The sequence below is a fragment of the Uloborus diversus genome, chromosome 7 (assembly GCF_026930045.1).
Source record: "Uloborus diversus isolate 005 chromosome 7, Udiv.v.3.1, whole genome shotgun sequence".
In the NCBI taxonomy this organism is placed as follows: domain Eukaryota; kingdom Metazoa; phylum Arthropoda; class Arachnida; order Araneae; family Uloboridae; genus Uloborus; species Uloborus diversus.
Window position 1 is genome coordinate 140,232,719 of NC_072737.1, and position 26,033 is coordinate 140,258,751.

Sequence of the window (26,033 nt, forward strand, 5' to 3'; positions counted from 1 at the left end):
AAGTGGATGAGAAACTTCATCCTAAACTGGTTAACAGACAACAATATAAATCTATATCAAATACATCTGCCTAACAACAATTTGTATAATCTTAAATATACTGCTGGTATATTAACTTTTTATAACATAACAAGTAAAAAATGCAGTGAACAAGACAATTTTTAACACTAAAATATTTTGATATTCTTAATATTGGAAAAATATACAGCATGACTCTGTTTAACCTGCAAGACCTATTTTCTTAACTGTTAGTCCTAATTGAAAGTTTGAAGCAATAAAAAAATACAGTGAAAAATTATGCAATCTAACTTTTTATATGGCCCACCCTATGGATCCCCAAAGTTAGGAAAATCACAAGAATAGAAGAAAAAATTGACATTATACACCAAGAGGGATATGAAATGCTGCATTTTGTGACTTATACCACATTAACTCTTGATTTCAAGGGCTATACAGGGCTCTAGATGTTCTGCCACCCTATAGTATATTCCAATCTAAGTTGGCACTGAAGGGAAAGGTACGAGATGTGCTACTCCGCGATGAGAAGTAGTTCTAGTAAATTTGGAGGTTTAAACGGGTGTAAATTCATAAATGAGGTGAAAAAAATAGAGAATGTATGTGGTTGAGATATATAGTTGAAGTTGTTGTGTGTTAAATATACTTAATTTGTAAGAATTTGATTACGAAAGGAAAATCAAAGTGCTGTAACTCTACTTCTGTCTTGGCGAAGATTTGAGTTTTCAAGGTTAACCTTGGCGGGCTTCCTGTGGATCGGCAAACCCCCCAGAACTCGTTTCTCCCCACTTCGCATCGCCCAAGGAAAAACATCTGATTGTCATTATGACTCTTGAATGAAATCTCCACATTGTGGTCAAAGCATTTCCGCCTGGTCTTTTTTCTCATTTATGCTTTCCATCATTATTTCCAAGCAATTGAATACATTTTTAAAAACAGTTTTCGTGAGCCTAAGAAACAAAAAATGAAATGAAAATATTAGTTTTCAATTATTTACATGCTGCAATTACAAACAACATCGGGATTTTTTTTTCTTTGAATTTGAGATTTATTACATGGTAGTTTCAAAAAGCTTTCGATTCTTACATAATAAGCCCAAACTTCAAGAAAATTATTGTGAAAAAATGAAAGAAACTCGAGTTTTGTTTGAATGCAACGAATACTTGTTGTGTACAAATAATTGCTACGGCAAAAGTCGTTTTTTTTTCTTTTCTTTATTCTATTTTTATTTTATTTTTTTGGATCGTTTGAAAAGTTTATGGAGGAAAAAAAAATAATGCTCTCACGTATGTACAGATACACTATTACAAATTTACACCGATGAACTGCTGGATGAAGAAGTTTTACTTTTTCATTTTTAATTTGAAACATACACATCTCCCTCGAAATCCGAAATTAATTCGCCCTACCCCCTCCAGGTTTAGAGCCCCTACTTTAAATTAATTTTTTATAGGAAGTAAATTTACTCACTCCCAAAATATACCTATAAAGTAGGCTACATTAACTACGCTAAGGTAAGTAAAATAATTTTTAATAAATTGAGTTTTGGGGTTAATCATATACTTTCACAGTCACGCAAAATTGAGAGCCATAACTTTTCTAGTATTTGCACAAACCTCGATGCATTTTCGTTTATTATTTTTAACTTTTTTCATGAATAAGTTAAGCTTGAAATCGACCCTTTTTTTTGAAAAATTCAAAATTAATATCTTCTCTAACTCTGAAATAGTAATAGCTAATTGTTCCCATAAAGTTTTTAAGTTTTTTTGTTTGAATAAAATTTTTTAAAAAGGGCAATCTTTTTTTTCCAAAACTGGTTATTTAATCTTGGATCTTTGACGTTATTACTAGAGTGTATAAAAGAAAAACGCGTGTACAGGATTGAAGTATTTTAGATAATAATACAACGTTGAGTTACACAAATTTGCCGAGAATTGCAGACACGTGTTTCGGGGTTTCAAGGAACACCCAGTTTTAATGCAGAAAAGTGAGCACAATCTTTTTTTTCCGATGAAAAAGGGGCTCCTTGAAACCTCAAAACAGGTGTCTGTAACGATTTATCATTGTTACATTTTCTTTTACTTTTCTGCACAAAGGTACTTCTTTGATTTATACACATATGTATAAAAAGATACAAAGGAACCTTTTCCAAATTCCGAAGAAATGGTTGGAATTGGCACAGTTGGATTTTTAAATCAGAGGGATTATGGAAAATAATCTATAAACATTAAGAGTTCCTTTTTTGTTGCAAAGATTTAAACGAACTTAGGATGCATTTCTCAACTCCAGAGAGCAAGTCGAGTGCATGTGAAAAATTGAAGAGAAGTTATTCAAAACAGAGGTAAAGAATGTGGGGGGGTAACAAAGATTGCAGATTATTTCAAATATGCAATCAATTTTGTCCCGAAAGCTAAGGCAATTTCAGTTTAATTTAGTCATTTTTTCTGAAAGCACAAGTTGTAAAGAAGCTATAGATTTATATATACATAAGATATGTATAAGAGGAGGCACATATGGAATACCATTTCCATGTCAGAGGCAAGGTAAAAGATCCACTTCTTAACAAACTAATAAAATTGCAGGCAAGGACTGAAAATTTACATTTCTTTTTTCGCTAAAGGCTTGTTGATGAACTTTAATTTGCAGTAGGAAAACGAAGATGCGCTTTGGAGAACATTGTCTGATAGTTTTTCATTTGTTGTACATCTGAAAAGAACGCGGTTCTTTTCTATGCCTTTGGCACCCATTATTACCATGGGTAAATGTTCACAGCTGTGTGCTAACGTTCTCCTTACATATATCAACTTTGGTCGTCTTATCTTTTCTTTTGAAATAGATGATATATACATACTGGATGGTCCGTATTTTGATGAGAGGGCACATGCTTTTTATCAGTGAACGAAGAAATCATCAGAAACAGAGTGTGCGTCTTTCAGAGCATATTCTCTTCTTTTAATTATTACTTTTTATTTGTTTTCCTGCTAATTTTTTAATCATTCAGAATTATTTAATTACTTTGTGACCGATAGCTCTCCGCCGCTGTAAAATGAAATCCCCTTCACAGCCTTGCATTTGTCATAAAAATATGATGAAACATATTTGAGACAAATGTAATTTCTTTGAAAAATTCAAGGATAGTTGTTTCGTTCTTGGTATTTTAAATTATTTTTTTTTCCCTCGCCAAATTCAGCAAGTCGCGCCGCTGACTGGCACGCGCCCTACTCAGAGTAACCTCGTTTCCTTGACAACGGCTGCAATTCGGCTCGCCTAGCTTTCCCTTCAGTGCCAACTTACAGTGAAACAAAGTATAGGCAATACTGACAAGTGCCCCCCCCCCCCCTAATGATAATAATATAAAATAATAGTAATTGTAAAGTACTTAAAATTAAATTGAGTTTCAAGTCAAATTTCAAACTGGCTTTTGCATATCCAAGCACTGGTGCACACTTTAAATTATCTTTTTTAGCATCAAAGTAGTGTAACTTATCTCACTGAAACAGATAATAATTTCAAAAGACTTTTAAATCACGCAATTTGCTGACTCTAAAATTAAATTTAATTTCTTGTTAAACCTGAACTATGTTTCGCATATCCAAGCACTCTGGTACACACTCTAAATTATTATTATTATTTTTTTAAATTTTATGACTCAGAAAAAAGATGTTCATACTTTAAAAAAAAATGCTTCAATTTTGAAATTTGCTGTCAATAAAATCTGCCGCCTAGATCGCCTGCCCCAGGAGCTGGGCCTGGGGCCATATAGCGCATTCATATATTTATATAGAGAGAGCGTATACTCCCGATTATATGCAGAATAAGGTGGCACGGCTGAGCAAATTTGCGGATAATCCTTAAACTAGGTAAAAACTATGCCAATGTATGCAATAGCTTAAAAAGATCATTAACACTTGCATACATTTAAACTATAGCTAAAACAATAACAGTTTATAAAATATGCATTTAAAAGCTAGAGAAAGATTTCATTATTGTAAATCGATTAGACACATACGTGAGAGATTCAGCTAGGTTACACCAAAAACGCATAAGGGAGAGAAAAGGAATTTTTTCAAGACTAGTCAAGTTGGTCGTTAATGCTCGTAAGTAGTGGTGATATAAAAATTCGTAATTAGTGTAGATTTAAAAACGGGGCTTCAACTAGTGAAGTTTTGGTGGCCTAAGAAGGTTTGATGTTATTGGAAGAGAGGTGGAGAAAGGAAATAGAATGTCTAAAGTATATTTTGCTCTTGTTAAAATGTGTGCATTTATCTATTCAGTTTTTGATGGCCAATAATTTGTTTTTTCTGTGAAAGATTCTGGATAGTAGATTCTCAAATTGAGCAGGTGCTTTTTGAAGAAGGTTTTTATGTATCAAAGTGTAACATTTTCTTGAATTTTTCATTTTTGCCTTCAATAGTTACCATAATCCATGTTCTTCTGGTAGGTCAATACATTTCCATCTCATTTTCAGCATGGTCCCTTAGACTTTTACACTTGAATCAAGGGCGCCCATATATGGGGGCTCAAGCCCCCCTCCCCCCCCCTTTGAAATTGGAACTTCCTTGCTTTTAGTACTTTTTCTTTGCAAAAATGTAAAAACATTTCTTCTTCAGCAGTAGTTATTAAAAATATTAATATTATAGTAATAAGTTAATAAAAATGTCAAGTTTTAGTAACTCTAATCTGTAATGAAGTCGGTTTCTATAGGGAAAACATCCTGCTAAACCATGGTGAAAGTACCTGAGCCCCTCCTTAAAATTTTGCATATGGGCACCCTTGACTTGAATATCTCCTTGAATTTTGGTCATTAAATGTCTCTTTTATTATTATTTTTTTCATGTGATTTTCCTAATTTATCTTTAGGACCTGCAAACCATACAAAAGACTAAATTTTGTATTTTTTCACTAAATATTTTTTTTACTTCAAACTTTAAATGTCTTAACTCTGCATCTTATTTTGACCATTTCTGCAATTGGAAGTATGTATCTGGGACTAACAGTTTTGAAAACAGAAGTTTTGTAGGTTAAACAGGGACACACTGTATTTCTCGATCACAATGTTTAGCAGTACTTCTAAACATGAGAAGGTACAACACACATGCACGAGAGATTTATAGAAAAGAAAACAATGTTTGTAAGTAAAAAAAGATGCTAAAAAGCAGGTATCACAACCATAAAATGCAGTTTTGTTTCTTTCCCCTTGAATTACATGCAACATCACAGACTGCCAATTTGGTTTTGAGCTGCATAAATATAAATGATGAAAAGGGCTGTTGAGTGCTAATAAGCACGAATCTGCAGTCCTCTGCTGGATTTGACAGAGCTGGCGGTGTATTTCATGCACTATTATAATACAGTTGGCTCTCTGTTTAACGACTTTCAAGGGACCACAAAAAATCGTCCTTAAGTAGAAAGACTCCTTAAACAGAATGTTTTAACACTATAGTGGACCATTTGGGACCGTGAAATGCCGTCGTTAAATAGAGCATCGTTAAACAGAGAGCCAACTGTACTTTTTATTTTTGATGGATGGCTCAAATAACTTCATTTGGAGTTTTTTACACTCTGAGATCATCCAAATAATAAAACTACTGTTCTTACTGTTTGAAGCATGGAAAAATTACAGAACTTGAGAATCACAATTGGATAAAAATATAATTCCCTACTAACATAGATATTAAAGTTTTAAGACTGTTTAGATCCAGTTGTTCAAATAACTTCATTTGGAGTTGAGTTTAACCCTCTAAGATCATCCAAATAATAAAACAGTACTGTTCTTACTGTTTGAAGTAAGAAGAAAGTACAGAACTAAAGAATTACCAATTTAGATAAAAATACAATTCCCTACTAACATAGGCATCAAAGTTTCAAAACGGTAAAGATTGACTGAGATTGATTTACCTTCGCAGGATTTCCTCATAAGTTAGGTGTAAAATGTTAATAAAGATATTACAAACACTATATCTCGGTATAACGACCCCTTCGTTAGAACGACCATCTTAAAAAGACCCAATTATTTTACCATAGGAATAATGTTAATTTTTACTCATTACAATGACCCTAAGCATATAATTTTTCGTTAGAGCGGCCGCCAATACGCCAATTTTAGTCCCCAGAACTCATGAGCAAGTTGGCTATTGTACATGTACTGTGGTGCAACTTCAAGAAACCTGTACTTCTCTCTTTGTGTTTGCTTAAAGGAGGGGAGGGGGCATGACGAAAACTAAAGGCCAGAGGGAAGGGAGGAGGAGCAGTCGAATTCATTTCCGAGAAACGAGTTGTAAGACCGGAAATTCTTCTCATTTCCAATTCGCCAGAGACTGCATGTTTGGGAACATGAAGTGTGGCGGGGTTGCAGAGGAGACGTACGTCCTCTTCTCTCTTTTCCAAGTTTGAGAAATTCATATTGCACTGTTCACTCGTTAAAATGGCTAAGCGAAATCAAATTTCTATAGATGTTAAGTGCAAGATTTTGGCGCAGTGGATGAGAATAAATGTCCAAAAGCTGAAATTGTGAGACAGTTTGGTATTCAAATTAGCATGTTATTCAACAGAGATAAAATTTTAGCAGCGAATGATGCAGGTGTCTCAAAATCTAGAATTTGTGCACAAGAGGGAAAATTCCCGCTTTTAGAGAAAGCCTTAGTGGAATGGCTCAAAATGATGAGGTCATGAAATACTCCAAAAATGGAAATGTCTTTAAAAAAAAGCTAGGATTTTTTCTGAAAAAGTGGATGTTGAACTAGATTTCAAAGCTTCAAATGGATAGTTTGAGAAGTTCAAGGAAAGGCACAGACTCTCATTTAAAAAGCTACTCGGTGAGAGTGCGTATGTTGATGCTGCAACAGTCAACGGACGGAGGAAAGAACAATTGAACTAGAAAAATATGAGCCAGACGAAGTATTTAATGCAGATGAAACGGCTCTCTACTACAAGCTGTTGCCTGATAAAAGTCTGGTACTTAAATGTAAAGATAATGCACACGGAGGAAAACGTTCAAAGCAGCTGACAGTTCTTCTTGCAGCAAACATGATGGGAACAAAGAAGTTATTAATCTAAAAGTCGGCAAACCCGAGATACTTTAATGGTGTGAAAACTTTACCGATTGCATAAAAAAACAACAAAAAAGCCTGGATGACTAGTGCCTTATTCGAAGAATGGATTCGAAAACTTGACCGGAAGATGGCTTCAAGTAAAAGAAAGATTTTGCTGATTGTTGACAACTGCACTGCTCATCCCGCAATTGGCAATTTAAAAGCCATAAAATTGGAATCTCTCCCTTATAATGTCAATGCAATACTTCAACCCTTAGATCAGAGAGTTATACATTGCTTCAAATCCAACTATCGAAAAATATTAATCAGAAGAATGATTGCCGCTATTCAAAACATAAAGACGTACAACATTGATATCCTAGGTGCTATGCATCTAGCCAAATCAGCATGGAATGATGTCCGCAAAACACAATAGCACATTGTTTTCATCATGCCGGCTTTAAGACGAAAGAAGAATTTCAGAAAGTGTTGGGAAATCAGTCAGCTGAATTCCAACCATTGCCGGAAATCTTATCCCCTGATGCTCCTGTAGAAGACACTCCAGACACAAATGACATAACCCAGCTCCTCAGTGTCAAATTTCCGGATCATCTTTTGATGAGTATGTTGTGGTAGACGAAAATTTACAGTGCTGCAAAGAAAATTTGAATGAGAACAATTTTATTGTCTGTATTACCTGAAATGAAAAAATCACCCAAGCTTTTGAAGAAGTGAATGAGAAAGAAGCCATCAATGCCTTGCGTCAATATTTTGAAGGACAATTAAATTCTGAAGATTTCCTTCAAAATCTAACGGATATGGAATCAGTGATAATGAAAAATTCCCAAAAGAACTTGAAACTGGAGTCAATCAAGGACTTTTTTTTTGAAAAATACAGTACTGGAACAAATAAATACTAGAAGTGTTCTCTAGGTATGTACTGTTGGATCATTTCTTTGCTCATTTTTTTAAATTATTTTTTCAATTCGTTACAAAGACCATATAATGTTGGTCCCATGGGAGGTCGTTATACCAAGTAGTATATGAAAATCCCTTAGCTAAAGGTGTCAAATCATAGGGTGCAATTTGGAGTATCAATTATTGAGTAATTTTATAGATTTTTAAATTGAGAACGCTTAGGGGAGACCGGGGCATGATGACGAGCCAGGCAAGATGACAAATGCCTTAATTTTTCCGTTTTAAACTAGGTAACAGCATCAACTGGATACTATTGGGTCTCCTATCCACTATAGCAATAGTATAGAGATGCTGAAAACGCCATATTTGTGTTAGTTCTGAAGCTCTGATTGTTTACCGTTGCCATGCTATAACTTTTATGCATGTGTAAATAAGCTTTGCTACAAATACGAATAAGATTCCTTGTGTCTCTTTAGTATTTATGATTAACTTAGTTTAAATACTACCTATTGCCATAAATAAATGTCGATTAATTGCCTTCCTTTATGACATTGGAGGGGAATCCATTCAACAGGCAGTCTGGGGCACTACTCGGGCCGAAACTCGAGGCAAGATGACGAGCTCGTCATCTTGCCCCGTGTTTCGGAATTTATCAAACTATGTTTCCATGCTATTAAATCCTGTAAATGCTTGTTTGTCCACGCGACCTTGCATTTCTATCTCCTCTGGGGCTAAAGGACGCATTGAATCAAGAGAGGTGTCATTCGAAAGCGGGTGACCAAAGGCTATAAATAAACCAGTTGACCAAATGACTAGTTGACTGAATAAAACCAAGCAAAGAATGTCCTGTTCTGTTGATTATTAACAATCATAAATTTCACATAACTTTGCAGGCTATTTTATATTGCAGTGGAAAAAGAACATCATGGTTGGGTTACTGTCCCAAACATCGCATCGTCTCTAGCTCTTGATGTGTCATTTTTCAGCTAATTTAAAAACCTACTATAGCCAAGAATGTGACAACTTTATGTTCATTCATCTAGGACAAATTATTACAAACAAAAAGATTGGTGAGCCTTTGCACACCGCTTGCTTCTAAGCAGTTACAGTTAGAAATAACGATAAAGGATTTAAGAATGAGATCAAGGCTCATAATTCTCTTGTTTTTAGCGGACTATGATGTTGTTGGCGATGAAACTGAGAATAATAGGGCTAATCCTCAGACCTTGGTAGTAGAAAACCAACATATCCAACCTCCAGACGAAGCAGAACTTACGGAAAATGCTGATTCGGGTGCACAAAAGAAGCCTGTTAATGTTTCTGATTTCAATGCATTGCTTAAAGCAACACAATGTGAGGGGAAAAAAAGAAAAAGCAGAAAACTGAGCTCAAACATTCTTACAAGCACACTCATCAAAGAAATGTCAGAACAAGGGGCAAAGCCAAAAAAACTCAAACTAAGTTCTTGTAGGCCCAAGTCCATACAATTCATGCTAAGCAATCTAGTTGCAGGGTGGTGTTATGATATGTCCTGCTTGTCAAGAGGAATATTGTAACCATCCAACAGAAGAATGGATCCAGTGCTGTAAAAGCCAAGAGTGGTGGCATGAGGAATGTTCCAATTATGAAAGTGGCATTTTTACCTGTGTCTATGTTAGCTGCACAACTTAATACTTCAACATTACGCTACAATGTATTACGCTTAATTTGATACTTTGTAAGATGTAAAAACAGTTATCATATGTTGAACTAGGTAAGGTATTCAAAACATAAAATATGTGATAAATGAAATTTGGCACAAAATTAGTTTGTAGCATAAGGGTGTGCACTTTGAAGCGATTTTTCAAAAATTCGATTTGGTTCCTTTTCTATTCTAATTTTAAGAACATTTTAGCAAGCAAATTATCATTACATGGACTTATAATTGCCATTACGTGGAACCGTAACATGGGCGAGCAAATGAACATAGCAAATTAGCGAGAAATTCATCATCCATTATTTGTAAATAGACAGGCGAACCAAAGGACCTTTTAATTTTCTACTATGAGCAAAGCCGTGCAGGTAACACTAGTGAAAAACAAAGCAGAAAATAAAAAGTTTTGAATTAATACATTGTACTGCATTGAGAAAAAGGAAATTTGAGATTGATTGGAAGTTAAAAATTTGAAGATGAATGTAATTAAAAAAAGAAAGTAAAAATGCAATTTTGTCACAAGTGCATCAATGCGAAGTTCCAAATTGTTCACCATTCAAAAGAACGGCCGTTCATTTTTTAAGTGAACGAATGGATCCACGGATCCGTTCATTTTAAGGATTTGTTCTTTTTGACCTGTTCGTTCATGAACGACACATCTCTAGTTCCTATGGCATCTTTCCCCGCTTAAGGCAATTCTATAAATTTGATTGTGCAATGCAATCACAGTCCTTCCCCCTTCCCCACCACCCACTCCAAGCAAAAAACTAGACTCTCACTCTTGCTGAGGTTGCAGTATAAAAGGTGCAATTGAGACTACTGTAATGTACTGAAATGTAAATAAGGGGTGAGGGCAGTCAACAGGATTTTTTTAATAGTTGTAGAGGGGCCTGCATGTCAATATTTTTCCCCAAGGCCTGGTTGAGCTCTTGGTGGCCCTGCTGAGAAGAATACATAGCATCCAGTGTTATTTACACTTACGTACAAAGGAATGTCCGAAGACACTTTGATGGATACACCTTCTGAGGACAGCCAGTATCCTTCTACGATAGCACCATAATCATCACGATCTAAATCCCCTGTTACAAACGGTTGTGGCTTTTCTGTAATCCACGGTTGTGACTTTTCTGTAATCCCAGACAAAGGCCAGGTACAGGGTGCATTACAAAAGTAATGAGCATGATTTTTTTTCCCTGACTTGACTGTCCATCACAGCACTTTAGCCTTAGTAGATAAAAGTAGTGGGATTTGCTCTTTCAAATTGCAAATGGGATCGGTTTACTCTTAGGAGTCGGAGTGTCAGGAAATCTATACACCAGAAACCTTGTTCAGATCTCAAGTGAAGAAGCGGCACAAATTTTTCAAGGACCCTCCAGGTACCCCTGTCCTGACCTGGCTTCCTGTTGTTTCTTTTTGTTTCTCTGCTTGAAGAAAGAGCCCAGTGAAAAACATTGAGATCGAGTAAAGACCACATTCAAACCCATTTCACTAAGTTCTTCATGGACTGACAGGGTGCCTTTTGGGCATGGAAATCAAGAGTATGCAAACGTATTGATGCAGGTTTTTATTTTGTAGAGAGTTGATGGTTTGTACAGATGGGACCAAAAAATCAGTTTTTATGAAATCATGCTCATTACTTGTTTAACACACCTCGTGCATTATCACAAATGCTGCATTTACACAAAATGTAATGCAAAGAGCTTTCCAATTCTCAGCAGTTTTATAAATAATACAATGAATTTAACCATAAGGTATCACACAGGGAAAGAGTATATCATCATCTAATACTTTCTACTAATAACAAGAATTGATAGAGAGGATAGTTAAAACAATGAAAATACAGTTTTCAGAAAGTTCTAATACAGACATTCCATATAAAATAAGTACCCGATTAGTCTTATAAATTCCAACATCAACCAAAATCTAATATAAGTCATGAAAAGGCTTTCTAAATAAAAATCCTAAGGGTGTGTAGAACTACATTAACTTGTATAAAATATAATAATTTAAACTGTTACAATCAAATGCAGATCAACTTTAGCTGGTTCAGAACATTTGACTTTGGGGAAAAAAATTTTTTGCTTGCAAAGAAAATGCAAGAATCCTAATATTGGCACAATGGTAACAAATATTGCACAATGCAGTGGTGCTCAAGCTATGGGCCATATGTAGCCCGCAAAGCTGATCAATATGGTGTATTGTTATCTGTTCAATTTTATCAATGGAAAACAATCTGTTCTGAAAATTTCTAAAACAACCAATCATCTTCATTCGTCACCAACAATGCTTGTTACAAATTTGGGGCCAAATGATCAGAAGTTGGTTTTGAAAAGACAAATGTAAACTTTGTATTGATAAGATAAGCATACAGTAATGATGAAAATTCTTGCTTTGTATTAATTTCTGTCCTTTCCCAAGTTATCTAGGGACAAAAAATCAAATATATTTAAATTTATACGAATTCTGGCCCGCCATAGTTATTTTATGAGGTGTGGCTCCCAGGTAAAAAGAGGTCGAGCACCACTGGCATCAAGTATTGGCGAAGCCAATCGATTTTCTCAATTTTCATCCCTATTTTAACAAATGGAATCGTTTAATCCCGTGTACATGATAGTTCAAGAGACCATGGCTAATGTGAAGCATAGTATGAAGCAGAAAGAAATTTCTTTTACGTTGAATATAAATTTCGGGAAAAGCAATGCCATTAAAATCAGGTCGTCATTTGGGTGATCAGGGAGGGTCAGTTGAACTCGGTGGATTTTGGAAACAATGAGATTCAGCATTTTTGTACGCATTTTGTTGTTTTTCCCCTACAAAATGTATTGAACAAATCCCTTTCTTTTAAGCTCAATAGTTTTTGACACTTATCAGATCAGTAAAGACAAATGTTGTCCAAAATATCCTTATTAATGGTTTTTTTTTTTTTTTTTCAAATTTATTTTTTATAAAGATGGAATGGGAGAGGAGGGACTAACTTATTATACAGGAACTTTACCCGATAAATGTCAAGAGTCAAAGCAATTTTAAGTAAATGAGGTAGCGCTCCAAAAAAATTTATCTTGAAAGTAAGAAAGAAAAAAATTACTTACATAAATTTATGTTTCTATATGCGGATGTTTAATTATTTCTTACTTGATAGTGGAGTAGATAGTACTTAGATGTGTAGTTCACAGTAAAATAAATTTTAAAGTTGTTTTGGTGGAATCCTCAAAACATTAGCACCATGTCTAATTAGCATAATCAAAATGGAAGTAACATTGAGAAAAAACATACATGAAATTATGGAATTGAAAAATATTAAATGAAGCACATAGATTATAAACACTTTTAAAATTGGATGTTTAAAACAGTCCTCTTCACTGTGAACTATCTCGATTAAAAATGCTAAGTTTAATTTCTCTTAGTCTTCAATTTTAATAAAATATGCAACTTTATCTAAAGGCACAGAATAATTATAGATCCATTTGCCCCCTAGCCTACTGGTTCCAAATAATTCATCACGCCATCTACCTGGAGGAAGATAAACATCTCGCGAGCGTTTTCCTTCTTCTAGCACAGGAGCAACAATCAAGTCATTCCCAACAGCAAACTGAGAATCTATAACTTGGGCATTAGGATCTTTAGGAGATAACCACCATAAAGGTCTTACGATAGGAGCTCCTGTTTCATGATATTCATTTATTACTCGTTTTATGTATTCATTTGATTGTTTTGGTTGTAAAATTCGCTCTGTGCGAACTTTGTACATGAACTTTGCTGCTTTTATAACGTCTAAATCATAATCACCAGGTAAAACAGACAACTGAACTACAGGCATGAATGCTGCCAGCTGAAGCCATCGTATATACAGTTCTTTATCAGGCATGGTAATATTTGATGGATGAAAAACATCCCCACCTACTGAGCCTGGATTAACAAGTGGATAGCCAAGTAGTCCCAGCGTCAAAACTGCAGGTATTATTGATTTTAAGCCAGTTGAAGCATCCCAAGTAGATGTGCGAGGAGCAAGTCTAACAAAGGCAGAAATATGTTGAGACTGGAACCCAACTGATACTCCTAGATACTTGCTAGTTTGAGAAGCCAAATTTAAATAAAGTGACAGAAAATTATCTGGATTGACCGTCATTGTGTAAAAGTAGAAATATGGAGGTAAAAATGATGATTGGCCACCAACAAAGAGAAAACCATCTACATTATGCTTTGTTTTTATATCTACAATGCGATCGAAGAACCACTGTTCTGAAGAATTTCTCGTAACGTCAACTATGGCACAGACATCATGTTTCCATCTGGTTAGAAGAGGGACTTGACGTTTTTCATCAGATACGAAATAATGCTCGTTGGTTGCATTTCCAAAAACAGCCGATCCAAGACAGATATATGGATGAACAGCAAGCAATACTTTAAAGCCTTTGGTGTGTAAAATGTTCATAATGTCAGGTAAACTTTGAAATAATTGAGGATTGAAAGTAAGATCTCCCTCCACTTCTTGCCATTTTGTGTCAATAAGCAAAAACCCAGCAGGAAACTCATGGTCCATTATGTGATTAGAGTAAATACGAAGAGATTCTTCACTCAAAGAATTTTCTAATTTTGGAGCTGTGGCCCAAATGGGAGCTTCCAGAAACTCCATAGTTATGTTAGCTGGCGTAAAATAACTTTTCCACATTCCTTTATGCACTTGTTTCATATCAGATCCAGTACATATGGTATAGTCTAAATGAAGGTCAGATCTATCATTGTAGTACGGAAAGCTATCAAACTTTGCTTCTAAGCACAAATTATTATTTCCGCTATTATTTACACTTACGTACAAAGGAATGTCCGAAGACACTTTGATGGATACACCTTCTGAGGACAGCCAGTATCGTTCTAAGATAGCACCATAATCATCACGATCTAAATCCCCTGTTACAAACGGTTGTGGCTTTTCTGTAATCCCAGACAAAGGCCAGGAAATATTTCTTACTTCACCCATGCCATACCAATGGGCATTCTTCAAACTAATGCAATCTTTCAGTTTTGTTGTAGGTGTGAGGCTTTCCCAGTGCACTTGATAACAACTCATAACTTCTGTGTGACTATAATTAATATGCAATCTTGCTCGATACTTCCATTCTTGACAAATATTAGGGCCCCTGGTAGGAAAAAGCAGATGACAGTCAAATGACTTTAATTCGGGAGGTATGTGCATTCCTACGGCAACTTTAAGGATCTCCTGGCCATCAGCTCTCAACAGATGAATAATGCGAAGAGTTTCATGAAATCTTATCTTATCACCAAATGCAAGTTGCATCATTTGTCGTTGATATAAATACCACGTAAAAGTTACTAAGCCTACAATGCTTCCAAATAAAAATATTAAAACCAAACGAAACCTAAATTCTGGTGTTTTACCTTTTTGAACAACAGCAGAAACACGAGCTGCCTGAAAAGGAAAAAAAAAAGTGAGACTAGAATAAAAATTAAATTTTAAGCATAAAGTCTCCCTTACATTTTAAACTAATTCTTTTTAAACTCAATTCTTAAAAGTTGTCTGGTGATGCACAATTCTTAATGTCTTTCTAGATGATTTACTGTACCTTTATTTATTTATATTTTTAAAAAAACTGGAACATTATTCAAGTAAATTATTGAAAACTTCAGTATTACTTGCATAAGCAAAGTTATGTTTAACGTTAAAATTTTAAATTCCAAGAAAATTCACCAATTTTGAGGTACTAATTCCTATCTGATAGCAGGCGCTTCATGAACTTAAATTTTTGGACGGGAGAAAGTTTTTGATTTGCCAAATGAAAATTTGAATTTTATCTATTGATAAAATGTGAGCATACACACCATGGGCAGATCCAGGGGGGAGGGAACATGCCCCCCCTTCAGAGAAAACTTCAAGAATCAAAACTCCTGTCTGTCGGAATATGATTTCATGTATTGCATGCATTTTATACGGCATATACAATGTATCAACTCACCAATTAACACAGCTGTCTCCAGGGCCCCATTCAACCATTTAAAACACACATAGTGGTAGGTACGGGGGACCCTGTTATGCACCATGACCCCCCCTCTCGGTGGGCACCCCTGCTTATAATATATACAAGGTCTAACAATAAGGAAAACAATGAGAGGGAGCCATGACCACCTTGAGAAAGTTTCAAAAAACCGTTTTCAGAACTAAATTTTAAAAAACCCTTATAATTCCTCAAGGTCTAACAAGAACATAAAAACAGCGCCGGGGAGCCATAAAACGACACTGAGGAAGTTTCAAGTATAGTTTTTCAAACCCTCTTTCCTAGCTTTAATTGAAAAAAAATTCATTGAGATTCATGTGAAGTCGAACAAGAATGGAAACATTACCAGAGGGAGGGCATGGCCACCACAAAAATTTCAAAACTATCAAGTGTATACAAATATATTTGAGTTCATTTAGCATAATGGGCTCATTTTGTTAGATATGTTTACTTTCCCCATGGGGGAAAGAAAAGGGATATGCGTTAGTAAGTGTCCGAAAGATATATGACTGCGGTGTCTCGCACAAAGCGAGCAAGAATAGTCAGATGGTTTCCAGTTTCTTTGGAAGGTACGCATCTTTTTTGCTCTTAAGGAAAATAAAATATAACCATGATTTTGAAATCTAGAGAAGATTTCTGTCTAGTTTCATATATAATTCGATACAAAAATATGGAATTTTGAGAAATAGATGTAGCTAACGCTTGCTTCCAAAGACTTTGCCATCTGCCGAAATTTTTTGTCCTCTTATTTTTCGTACCAGCGGCACGCTCGTACTCGTACCCCAAGTCTCTTTTTTACACGACTCCACACTATGAAGTCTACCACGGCCTAATATTACTGAAAATCTTCAAGAATTACGTTTGTGGAGCTTCAATTTCGAAAAATTGTTGGTCCTCTAAGAGTTACTCATGAATCACGGATTGCTTACATTTGCAATTTAAAGAGTTGAATTTTGAAAAAATTTTGGGAGGGACCTCAGAATCTCTTCAACCCCTAACCTTACCAAAGATAGTATAGAATACGTTTTTAAGTCTATAAATTAGTAAATTTTCCTGGGATGGGCATTTAATCTCTCTTCCCTTAACATCACCAAAAATAGTCTAAAACAGCCTTTTTAGAACTACAATTTCGGGGGGAGCGCTGCAAACCTCTTCTCCCCTACCATTACCAAAGATAATTAGAATGCATGTTTAAGAATGCAAATTAGAAAAATTTCTTGGTGTGGGCCCTTGAATTTCTCCTCCATGTATCATCACAAAAAGATCTTATTAAACTACATTTTGGCTCTACAATTGCGAAAAAAATCCGCCAGAGAAACCCCAAACCTCCCTCTTCTTAACATTATTGGAGACAATGTTTGTGTTTTCAAGGTTTCAATTTAGAAAAATGGGGAGGGGGTGGGGGTTCGCACACGAGATCTAAATATTACGAAGGACAGTTAAAATGCATTTCTAAGATTACAAATCAGAAAAATTTCCTTAGATAGGCCTTCCAATATCTCCTTCCTCTAACATCATCAAAGATCGTATAAAACTGCATTCTTACAGTTACAATTTCAAAAAGTAGACAGGGGAGCGTCACCAAACCTCTTCTCCCCTAACATTACCAAAGATCCTTTAAAATGTATTTTTACAACTACAAATTCGAAAATCCCCCAGACCCCCTTTACTTTGGAGTTAATATAATACTTACAGTTGGTTCCTATTGGCTTCCTCTTAAATCAGAAGTCCTATACAGTTGCCTCAGAACAAACAGTACTGATTACAAGAATACAAATTTTGAGGCGACGATATATGCACACGTTTGTTAGAAAAGAAGAAAATTATTGGGAAGGTTACCATAGGCGGATTTAGGCCGAAATATTTGGGGGTGCAACAATAACAGGGATCTGGGGAGGGGGGGTATTCCAGGAGTAACAAGGCAGTGGCGAAATCAGAAAATAATTTTAGGGCGGGACACATTTTTAAGTCTAAAAAAAGCGATGTAAACAACATTTTATAAGATTAGAGGATGGGCAATTCTTAACATTTCAAACTGCAGAAAAAGTCTTAAACGAAATTCGATATTAGAAACAACGTGTGAATCCAGTTACTGGTTTGGAATGGGATTCACGTCCCCCCCCCCCCCAAAAAAAAAAAGAAAAAATTGAAATAGTAGTTTTGAAAACGCAGTTTTACAGTTCTTGTTGATATTTTAGGGGCAAGAAAGGTACGTGTGGCTCCAAGGCTATTTTTTTAGAAATTTTAGTCTTATAAATGTGATTAGAGTCCATATTTATAATTTGGGTTAATGATGAGACTCATAGATTGTCTCCAATCGATTTTTTGAAAATCAGATAGAAGTACGTACCCCTCCCCACAAACGCTACCTCTTTAACTTTTCATAATTAAAGTTCCAAAAATACTACGGAGGACAATTTTTGATGCTGTTACCGGACGGGGTGTTCTGGAGCTCACCCCTGGGAAATTTTCGAAATTGAAGCCCTAAAAATTAAGTTCTTCTGAAATACTCCGTGGTATTAAAAAACGGATTCTCCCACTTAAATATTTCGAAATAGTAGTTTTCAAAACCAAAATATTAACACTGTTTGATGATATTAGAGAAAGGGTGTCGGAGGCCGTTATTCAAATATTTTCCAAAATTAAAGTACACATCCAAAATAAGTTACACATGAGTGTAAGACCATATTTGGTAACGTAAGGGACTGTGCATTTTTTCAAAACTGAAGCTCCAAAAATGCAGTTTTAAACGATTTTCGATGTATTTAGGCGATTAGACGATCTTACTTGGAAATTTTGTGAAAGAGAAGCCCAAGAAACGAAATTTGAGGTACTCTGTAATAACTTTGGCTGGAAAAAGGGCTTTGGAGAAGAAAAATTTTGAGGACTAAGAGAAAAAATGAAAACGAAATAGAAAAAATAAAAAAGGGAGGGGGAGATATGAAAGAAAGAGGATTGTGCAAGGAGGGGGGATGAGGCACACAATTTGCTGCCAATAATCTGAAGGTGTTGAAAAATTTAAATGTCAATAATTCTTTTTGAAAAAGAAATTAAGATTTTCTCCCAACATTTTTTTTTTCGTAAAATAACTGCGCTTTCCCAAAATGAGATCTTTTCTTCTATTCAATAATAAAGAATATTTTTTAAAAAACATCTACTCAGCATTTTGTGGGGAGGGTCACCAGTCTTGTGCATCCTCCCCCCTGGATACATCACTGCAGCAAAATGTCCGGGAGTCCTCCTTCAAAATTTTTTGAAAATTTACCTCAAAAATGTTGATTTTCGGTGTAGATTTTATTGATAAAGTTTCTTGCAATAGCCATGTTTTTTATTTTATTTATTTATTTATTTATTTATTTTTTTTTTTTTTTTTGGACTTTATTAGCCATTATTGTTTCAAAATAGAAGAATTGGTATCGATATACGAATAAATACCCAATTACAGAACATGCAATTATTCTATACAATAACCCAGCACTGAACAATAAATTGTTTGAGAAGTTTCCTTGTTTGCATGAAATTATTTATTAGGGGTTTTTTTTTCTTCAAATGGATAAAATTACTTTCATTCTTAATATGAGCACAGTTATGTTTTTCTTGCACTAGCAACGTGTGATGATACACTGGATTCAAGTAAATTTACTAGTATAGCAGCCATGAATTCCCCCCCCCCCCAACTGCGTTTCTGAGTGAAATACTAAACTAATTTTTTCAAAACCCAACCAAAAATTTCGGGGGTGCGGCGCACCCCCTGGCACCCCCGTAAATCCGCCTATGAAGGTTACAGCCTTTATGTTTAAATTTGTATCGCCTAGTGAAAATTCCTTAAAAAATTCTCTAATAAAAGGTGGGCTATATTTATATTTGTAAAATTCAAAAATTTTCCAAAGCATAATGTTTTTCCAAATGGCCCCCTCTGAGAATTGTATCTGGATCTGCCCCTGATACACACATAGATGCCTCTAAAGAGAAAAGACACCGACCATTGTATAACTTTTTTTTTTAATTTTGCAAGAGAGTCAAAAATTATTGAGACGATAGTGGGCAGCGCTGGGCTGTAGTGCCGAAGAAGACGTCCCAACCATAGTAGCAAGAAACGTGACATCACACACTTTAGTTATGATAAAAGTTTTTTTCAACAATATGTTTCTGTAGTATAGTGTGTCATGCAACAAGAGGGCCATGGAAAAGGTGAATTGATACTTTGTGACACAGGACAGGGGGGTGGGGGGAATTAAAACTGTTGGGAAAAGGATGACATCATTTATGGATAGCCCTAATGACAATTTTCATCCCCTGTTAAATAAAAAAAATTCAAGACAAAATTTTCTGCAAATGAGTTTAAACCTGTTTAGTACATATATTTCCACATACAAAATAATAATAATAATAATAATAATAAATAGTCCAGCAACCTTGTTTTGCAAAATTCACTGGAATAACCCAAAAAACTTTTATTTTCTTAACAATATTAGCCGAACCACGATAAAATTTCTGAAATGGCCTCTTGTTTTCAAGAAATTTATTCTACTTCTAACAGTCATTGAAATGTAGGGGGAGGTGGGGTAGGGGTACATTGGACCGGTAAGGCACGTTGAACCTGTCTCAATTATTTTAATACTATTAATATTTTTTATTTTATTTTATGACAAACAAATAGCAACTATGGTCCTACAAATCCTATAATAAAATCACATGGTACAGCTATATTGAACAAATTTTATTCCAGAAAGTGTTATTTCAGTAGTCCTGAGTAATTTTCAGAAAACTGTAATTTTTTTTTTTTTTTTTAATGGCTTTCATCAAGATTGCGGAAAAAAAATTAAGCTCCTTTCTAAAAATAAATTATTTTAATTCACAATAATTTGGCGTTTTTTTTTTTTTTCTCTAGAAATAAAAAAAATTATGACATCACTTCTTCAGACCAAAAAGGTAGGGTAAGTTGGTCCACTCTATGTGGGGCCTGTTGGACTGGACCAACCTACCCCATATAATTTAAAAACTTATTTTTTCTCTTAAATCTCAATAATTATAACAATATTTTAAGTGTTTTTTTTTTCATTCATTTCATGTTACACACGTTTTGAAATAATAACGATAAAAATTTAGGGCAAAAAAGCAGAGATATATTTTAAAATTATTTAAAAAAATTTTACTTACTAAATTAATTTTGCCAAAAGATTTATTTCATATCTGCATATTTTTACTATTTATATTTTCAAATATACTTCCAAATTTTTGCAGACAATAGTTTTCTAAGAGTAAAATATGCAATACATGCTATAATAAAGTTCTCCTGTATTAAACAAAATATTTTTGCAGAACAAACATTCCTACATAGAAAGAAAATAAAACAAATAATTGATTAAAGGAATGCAACAATATACTTTTACTTAAGATTATCTAATTTTGATTTTAGAACACAAAGATATTCTAACTTAAAGCTGTCAATTTTATTGAACTTTTTCTTTAAAATACGTGGTATTAGTAAAACAGGATTTTTTTCTTTTTTTAGTTGTTTCATGCAATGCAATGAAGTAAAAAAAGAGCTTTTTCCCCCTAGTAAAAATATTGATGAAACTTGGTATAAAAGTAACGCATGACTTATCCTTCCAGAACCCAGTCCAATGAAAGTGCTTCTTCCAAAGCTATGGAAGTAGCACTTTTATATTCCCAGATATCATTTCACACATCTTTATTGAACTTTAATCTGCATTAATTGTCTTGTGAGTATTCAATAATTAATTGTTCTTTTGATCTTTAAAAAATAACTGTGTACTAATGGTGAATGCTTATTGCCGTTTTTAATTAAAGACCCCAAAGCAGAATACTTTACAATGTTCTGCAACGTAAAATCATTTGACCAAAATTGTTCTGCAAGTACTTCAAGCATTGTACGCGAAAAAACGTGACATTTTCCACAAATTGCATGCTAGAAATCAAAATCGTTTCATATAGGAGTTTTTTTTTTTATATCTATGTAACTGGACTGTTGCTATTTATTTCTGTGGAAATGAGATATATTTCCGGAAACTTCACAGCTTTCAACCAAATGACTAATTAAAGAGCACTCAATTTGTAAAATTAGTTGATCATGAAAACTATAAAATCAAAAAAAACTTTAACAAGGTGTCAAATCTAAACCGATTGAGATTCTCCAAAAATAATTTATATGCTTTCTAAAATGCATAGAAAGAGCAAAGATACAAAGTTTCTAAAAATCTGAACCTCGGTATCAAACCACATTTTTTTGGTTAATTTTGCATGGCATGAAAGAGTAATTAAAATAATGCTTTTAAATAAAAAAAATTACTAAATTAATAAATGAAATGAGTAGAGTTTTGGTTGTATATAATAAAACACTTCAAAACTTTCTAAATATTTGAAATATTTTCTGGGTGTAAAGGGATTGAAATCTCAAATGTGACCCGCAATTTCTGGCGATGGACGTGTTTCAATGTTGGCATGTTTCCAAAACATACAAGTGTGGCGGAAAATGAAATGGATGAACATCGATTGGGAAAGTGCTACAAAGGACTTAGCGAATTCAACATTGCGAGCTTTCCGCCAAATTATCGTAATTTGCAAGAATTTTAGATTTTCTTCTAATTTTAAGAATTATGCAGAATTTCTGCAAAATTCTATCTTGAGTTGGAAGATACGTGTAGAAAATCTGCAGTTTCTACATATTTTCTTCACCGCAGTTTCTGCAGATTTTCTGCACCGCAGTTTCTGCAATTTTCTGCAGAAATTTACAGAATTTCTGCAGAAAATTTGTCAGTTTTCCTCTCACATTTAAACAGAATTGTTCTGCAGCTCAGGCATCTGTTCTGCGACGTACGTCGCAAATTTAGTAGTATTCTGCTTTGGGGATTAAAGATAATTTATCGCTTAAAAAAATTAATATGTTATATTGATTTTTAAACTTTATATATTTCACTCTACACACAAAAAGAGAATACAATAGTTACAACGTTTGATAGTATTTATCACTAAAATTATAACAGATGTTGTTTGAGCTATGCAGTCCAATGTGCTCCACCAGGCATACCCCACTCGTGGGGTACGTTGGTCCACTTTACAAGGTTCCGCTAAAAAATTAACACAAAAAAAGTTTATTAATTCAACACTCCCAAACAAAAAAAACCTGTGATGTTGAGAAGTGTTAATGAAACTTACTGTAGAAAATCAAATTGCTCATTAAGTTTTTTGATGAGATAAAAAAATCATAAGTAAAAAAGTGAACCAACGTGACCTACCTCCCCTCAAACTTGTTCCTTAAATATATTACCCAAATTGACAACACCTAAGTTTTGATACACTAATTAAATAAACAAGCAATTAGAAAAAGCAATATTTACTCCTGCTTGCAAATTTTGTCTTATTTTTGCTGTTGCCGGTGGTTTAATTGGGCTATCTTGCTTTGACCATGTATTTTCATCCAAATTGAGTCGTAATGAATTACGAGATTTCCTTCTTGTTGATGGTGTGGTATGAGGAGTGGTTGTACTCGATACTGGTTCTGTACTTTCAGGTGTGGCAGAATTGTTCACATTCAAATTTGTGTGAACTTGTTCAGGAGTTTGACTTCCACTTTCGAGGAAAAGTAAATCATCAGTACTCGCATTGGTTCTGAGTTCCATAGAACCTAGGAATAAGAATAATGAGATAAAACATTTTTGGCTGAAATCATGAAAATAAAAACCCTGAAAAGAAATAAAATTACTTATTTGCATTTTAATTTAATTTCAATGAAATTGTTAACAGAAAAGCTCTGGTATCCCAAGCCTCCCAAATTCACGGAAACTCTGAAGAATGTGATGTTTTGTGTGTAGAGTATCGCATTATTTCCAAAGTTGTGATCCAGTCTCTAGTCAGTCATTTAAAAGGTATACAGTACAGGGTTGCTATTTTGTCCACTTTTTTGTAAAAAGTCTGGGAAGCGGGAAGAAACTGGACAAAATGGACAAAACTGGACCAAATGGACAAAATGAAAAGTTAACTGATTATACATACATAAATTTTTTGTTATGGTGTAATAATATTAGTATATTATTCTAATACATTTTCTATTATGAATTAATCAATTTAATTAAAATAGCATCATTAGCTTTATAATTTCATAAATATTTTAATTACACATTGATGCAGCTAATTTTAGATCATAATTTACTTAAAAGTAATGAAATTTAACAATGAATATGCTATTGTGCATAATTAGACTATTATATATAATAGTAGAAAATAAACTCAATGGGAAAGTCAAATGAAATGTTTGGAGACATACATACAAAAACAAAGATTTATAAACTAAAAATATTTCATAACTGTTATATTTTTAGAGTTTTTATTGATGTCACCCCATAGTAAAATATTTGTACTTGCATAATTTATGGATGTTAATGCTTTGCAAATTAAAAAAAAAATTACTACTTTAGTAGGTTTGTGGGTACTCACAACAGTCTACCTGAAGAGGCTATAATAGGCAAGAGGGTAGATAGCTTTAAAAGGGCCATTAATCTTCATTTGGGACTAATAAATAAATTGACTAGGGAACAGCCTAATTAGAGCCTGTTGCTGATCATCACATTAGTATTCGTATTGCAAGAACAGATTTCACTTCATGCTTTTTTTATCTTTCTTGTTTTAATATCAAGTAGTTTTTTTTTTCTTTTTTCTTTTTTTTAAATATGATATTTAATGCTTTGAAACTCCAACTTTTAAAAACTTTTTATTTCTACTTTTTAATTTTATAAATGCACTTATTATGGGCAATGAACCTCCACATCACAGATAAACATCATAAAATTTACAGCTGATGTGCTTGTTTTATATATGCTATTAAATGCATTATAATTTATTTTAACACTCATGTGATTTATAAACACACTTAGACAAACTTCAACTGATGTTACTTTTTTTTATTTTCACTATCATCAATTGTTTACATACAGATTTATGTATGCACTATTTTTATATTAAAATATTACTTAAATAGAAAAAACTATGGTAATTATTTATTATTTTCAAACTTAAAATTTTTAACTCAATCCCTTTTTCAGTTTACTGATGAAATGGAGGAAATGGACTAAATAACATTTTGTCCGGGACGGTTTTTTCCGGGGTATATAAAATAGGACAGCCCTAATACAGTAATTTCAACTTAACAATTTTCTTAATTTAATGATACATTTCACTAAGTCCGACTTTGACTACATCAAATGTCTATGCTCCTTGATTTAATTATTACTTTTTCCGGTTCATTGACAATCGCTAAATCAAAGTTATACTTTATATACAAAATTTCAAGAAGATTTAGTGATATTATGAGATTGTAAATTTAAACCAGTTTTGTAAAAGTATGTAAGGTGTAAGAATATGATTTCATAACGTTAGGAAAACTATAAATGAGCAACAAAATAATATTAAAACAAGACACTTAAAATAAAAAATAGTATGATGAGTTAAATAAGCGTTATAAGCAGAGAAACTGCTAGGATTTTTTTTTTTCAAGGCTTGAAAATACTTGATATTTTTTCAGGGATCGACAAAAAAAAAAAAAATCACCCGGGTTTTTTGGGCAGGCCCACTTGAAAAAACCTATCTTGATAGAAAGGGTTTTTCAAAATTTATTGCATTTTTAAAACATTTACTTCAGAAACAAGCTAATTATAACTGTATTGATCATATTAAATGAAGAAATTGCCGTCCTCCTTTCTGGATGATAGTTCATATTAGAAATTAAAACTGCATATAGATTTGACGATTATTCTACATACTTAAGAGACCAGAATGAGCAATAATTAAAATCAATTTGAAAGTTTTTAGGGAATCTTTTTAATAGCAGCTTAATGTAAGGTTGCCAGGGATGGATATCGCCCCTTCCTTGAGGGACCCTGAACTGGCAATTTTTTCTGAATTTAAGTGCTGAAATGCAAATGTAGGCCATGTTTGGTGACGGAAAGGAAAGGAATGGGGTTAGAATCTCCCTCCCGAAAACTTTTCGGAAGTGGAAGTTTCAAAAAGGCAATTTTGTCGCATCTTTGGTGATAATAAAACGAGAAGTCTAAGAAGCCTCCCCTCGAGCATTTTTCAAAATTAAATTCTTAAAGACATGATTTAGATACATCAAGTATTTTTAGGGCAAATAATATTTTTAGTGACTTTCCTCTGGTAATTTTTCGAAACTGAAGTTCCAAAAAGTGCAATTTTAGACAACTTCGGTAATGTTAGGAAGCCGAGATTTCGAAAAATTTCCCTGGAATTATTACCAAATTGAAGATATAAAATGAAATTTTAGAATGCCTTTTTTAATGGAAAAAGTTCGGGAACCTCCTTAGCTAAATATCTATATTTTCAGATATT

The 26,033-nt window shown here is 33.8% G+C and overlaps 1 protein-coding gene across 1 annotated transcript in view; it reads right to left on the reverse strand.

Moving 5' to 3' along the window:
- Nucleotides 1-10,527: 10,527 nt before the first annotated feature.
- LOC129226560 (myogenesis-regulating glycosidase-like) overlaps nt 10,528-26,033 on the reverse strand; it is a 36,164-nt gene continuing 20,658 nt past the window's right edge. Inside the window, exons 2-3 of the mRNA XM_054861171.1 lie at nt 23,030-23,316; nt 10,528-15,085 (exon numbers count right to left, since the gene is read on the reverse strand). Of these exons, the coding sequence (XP_054717146.1) occupies nt 13,058-15,085; nt 23,030-23,316 (2,315 nt within the window). The 3' untranslated portion in view covers nt 10,528-13,057. The remainder of the gene's footprint in view (nt 15,086-23,029; nt 23,317-26,033) is intronic.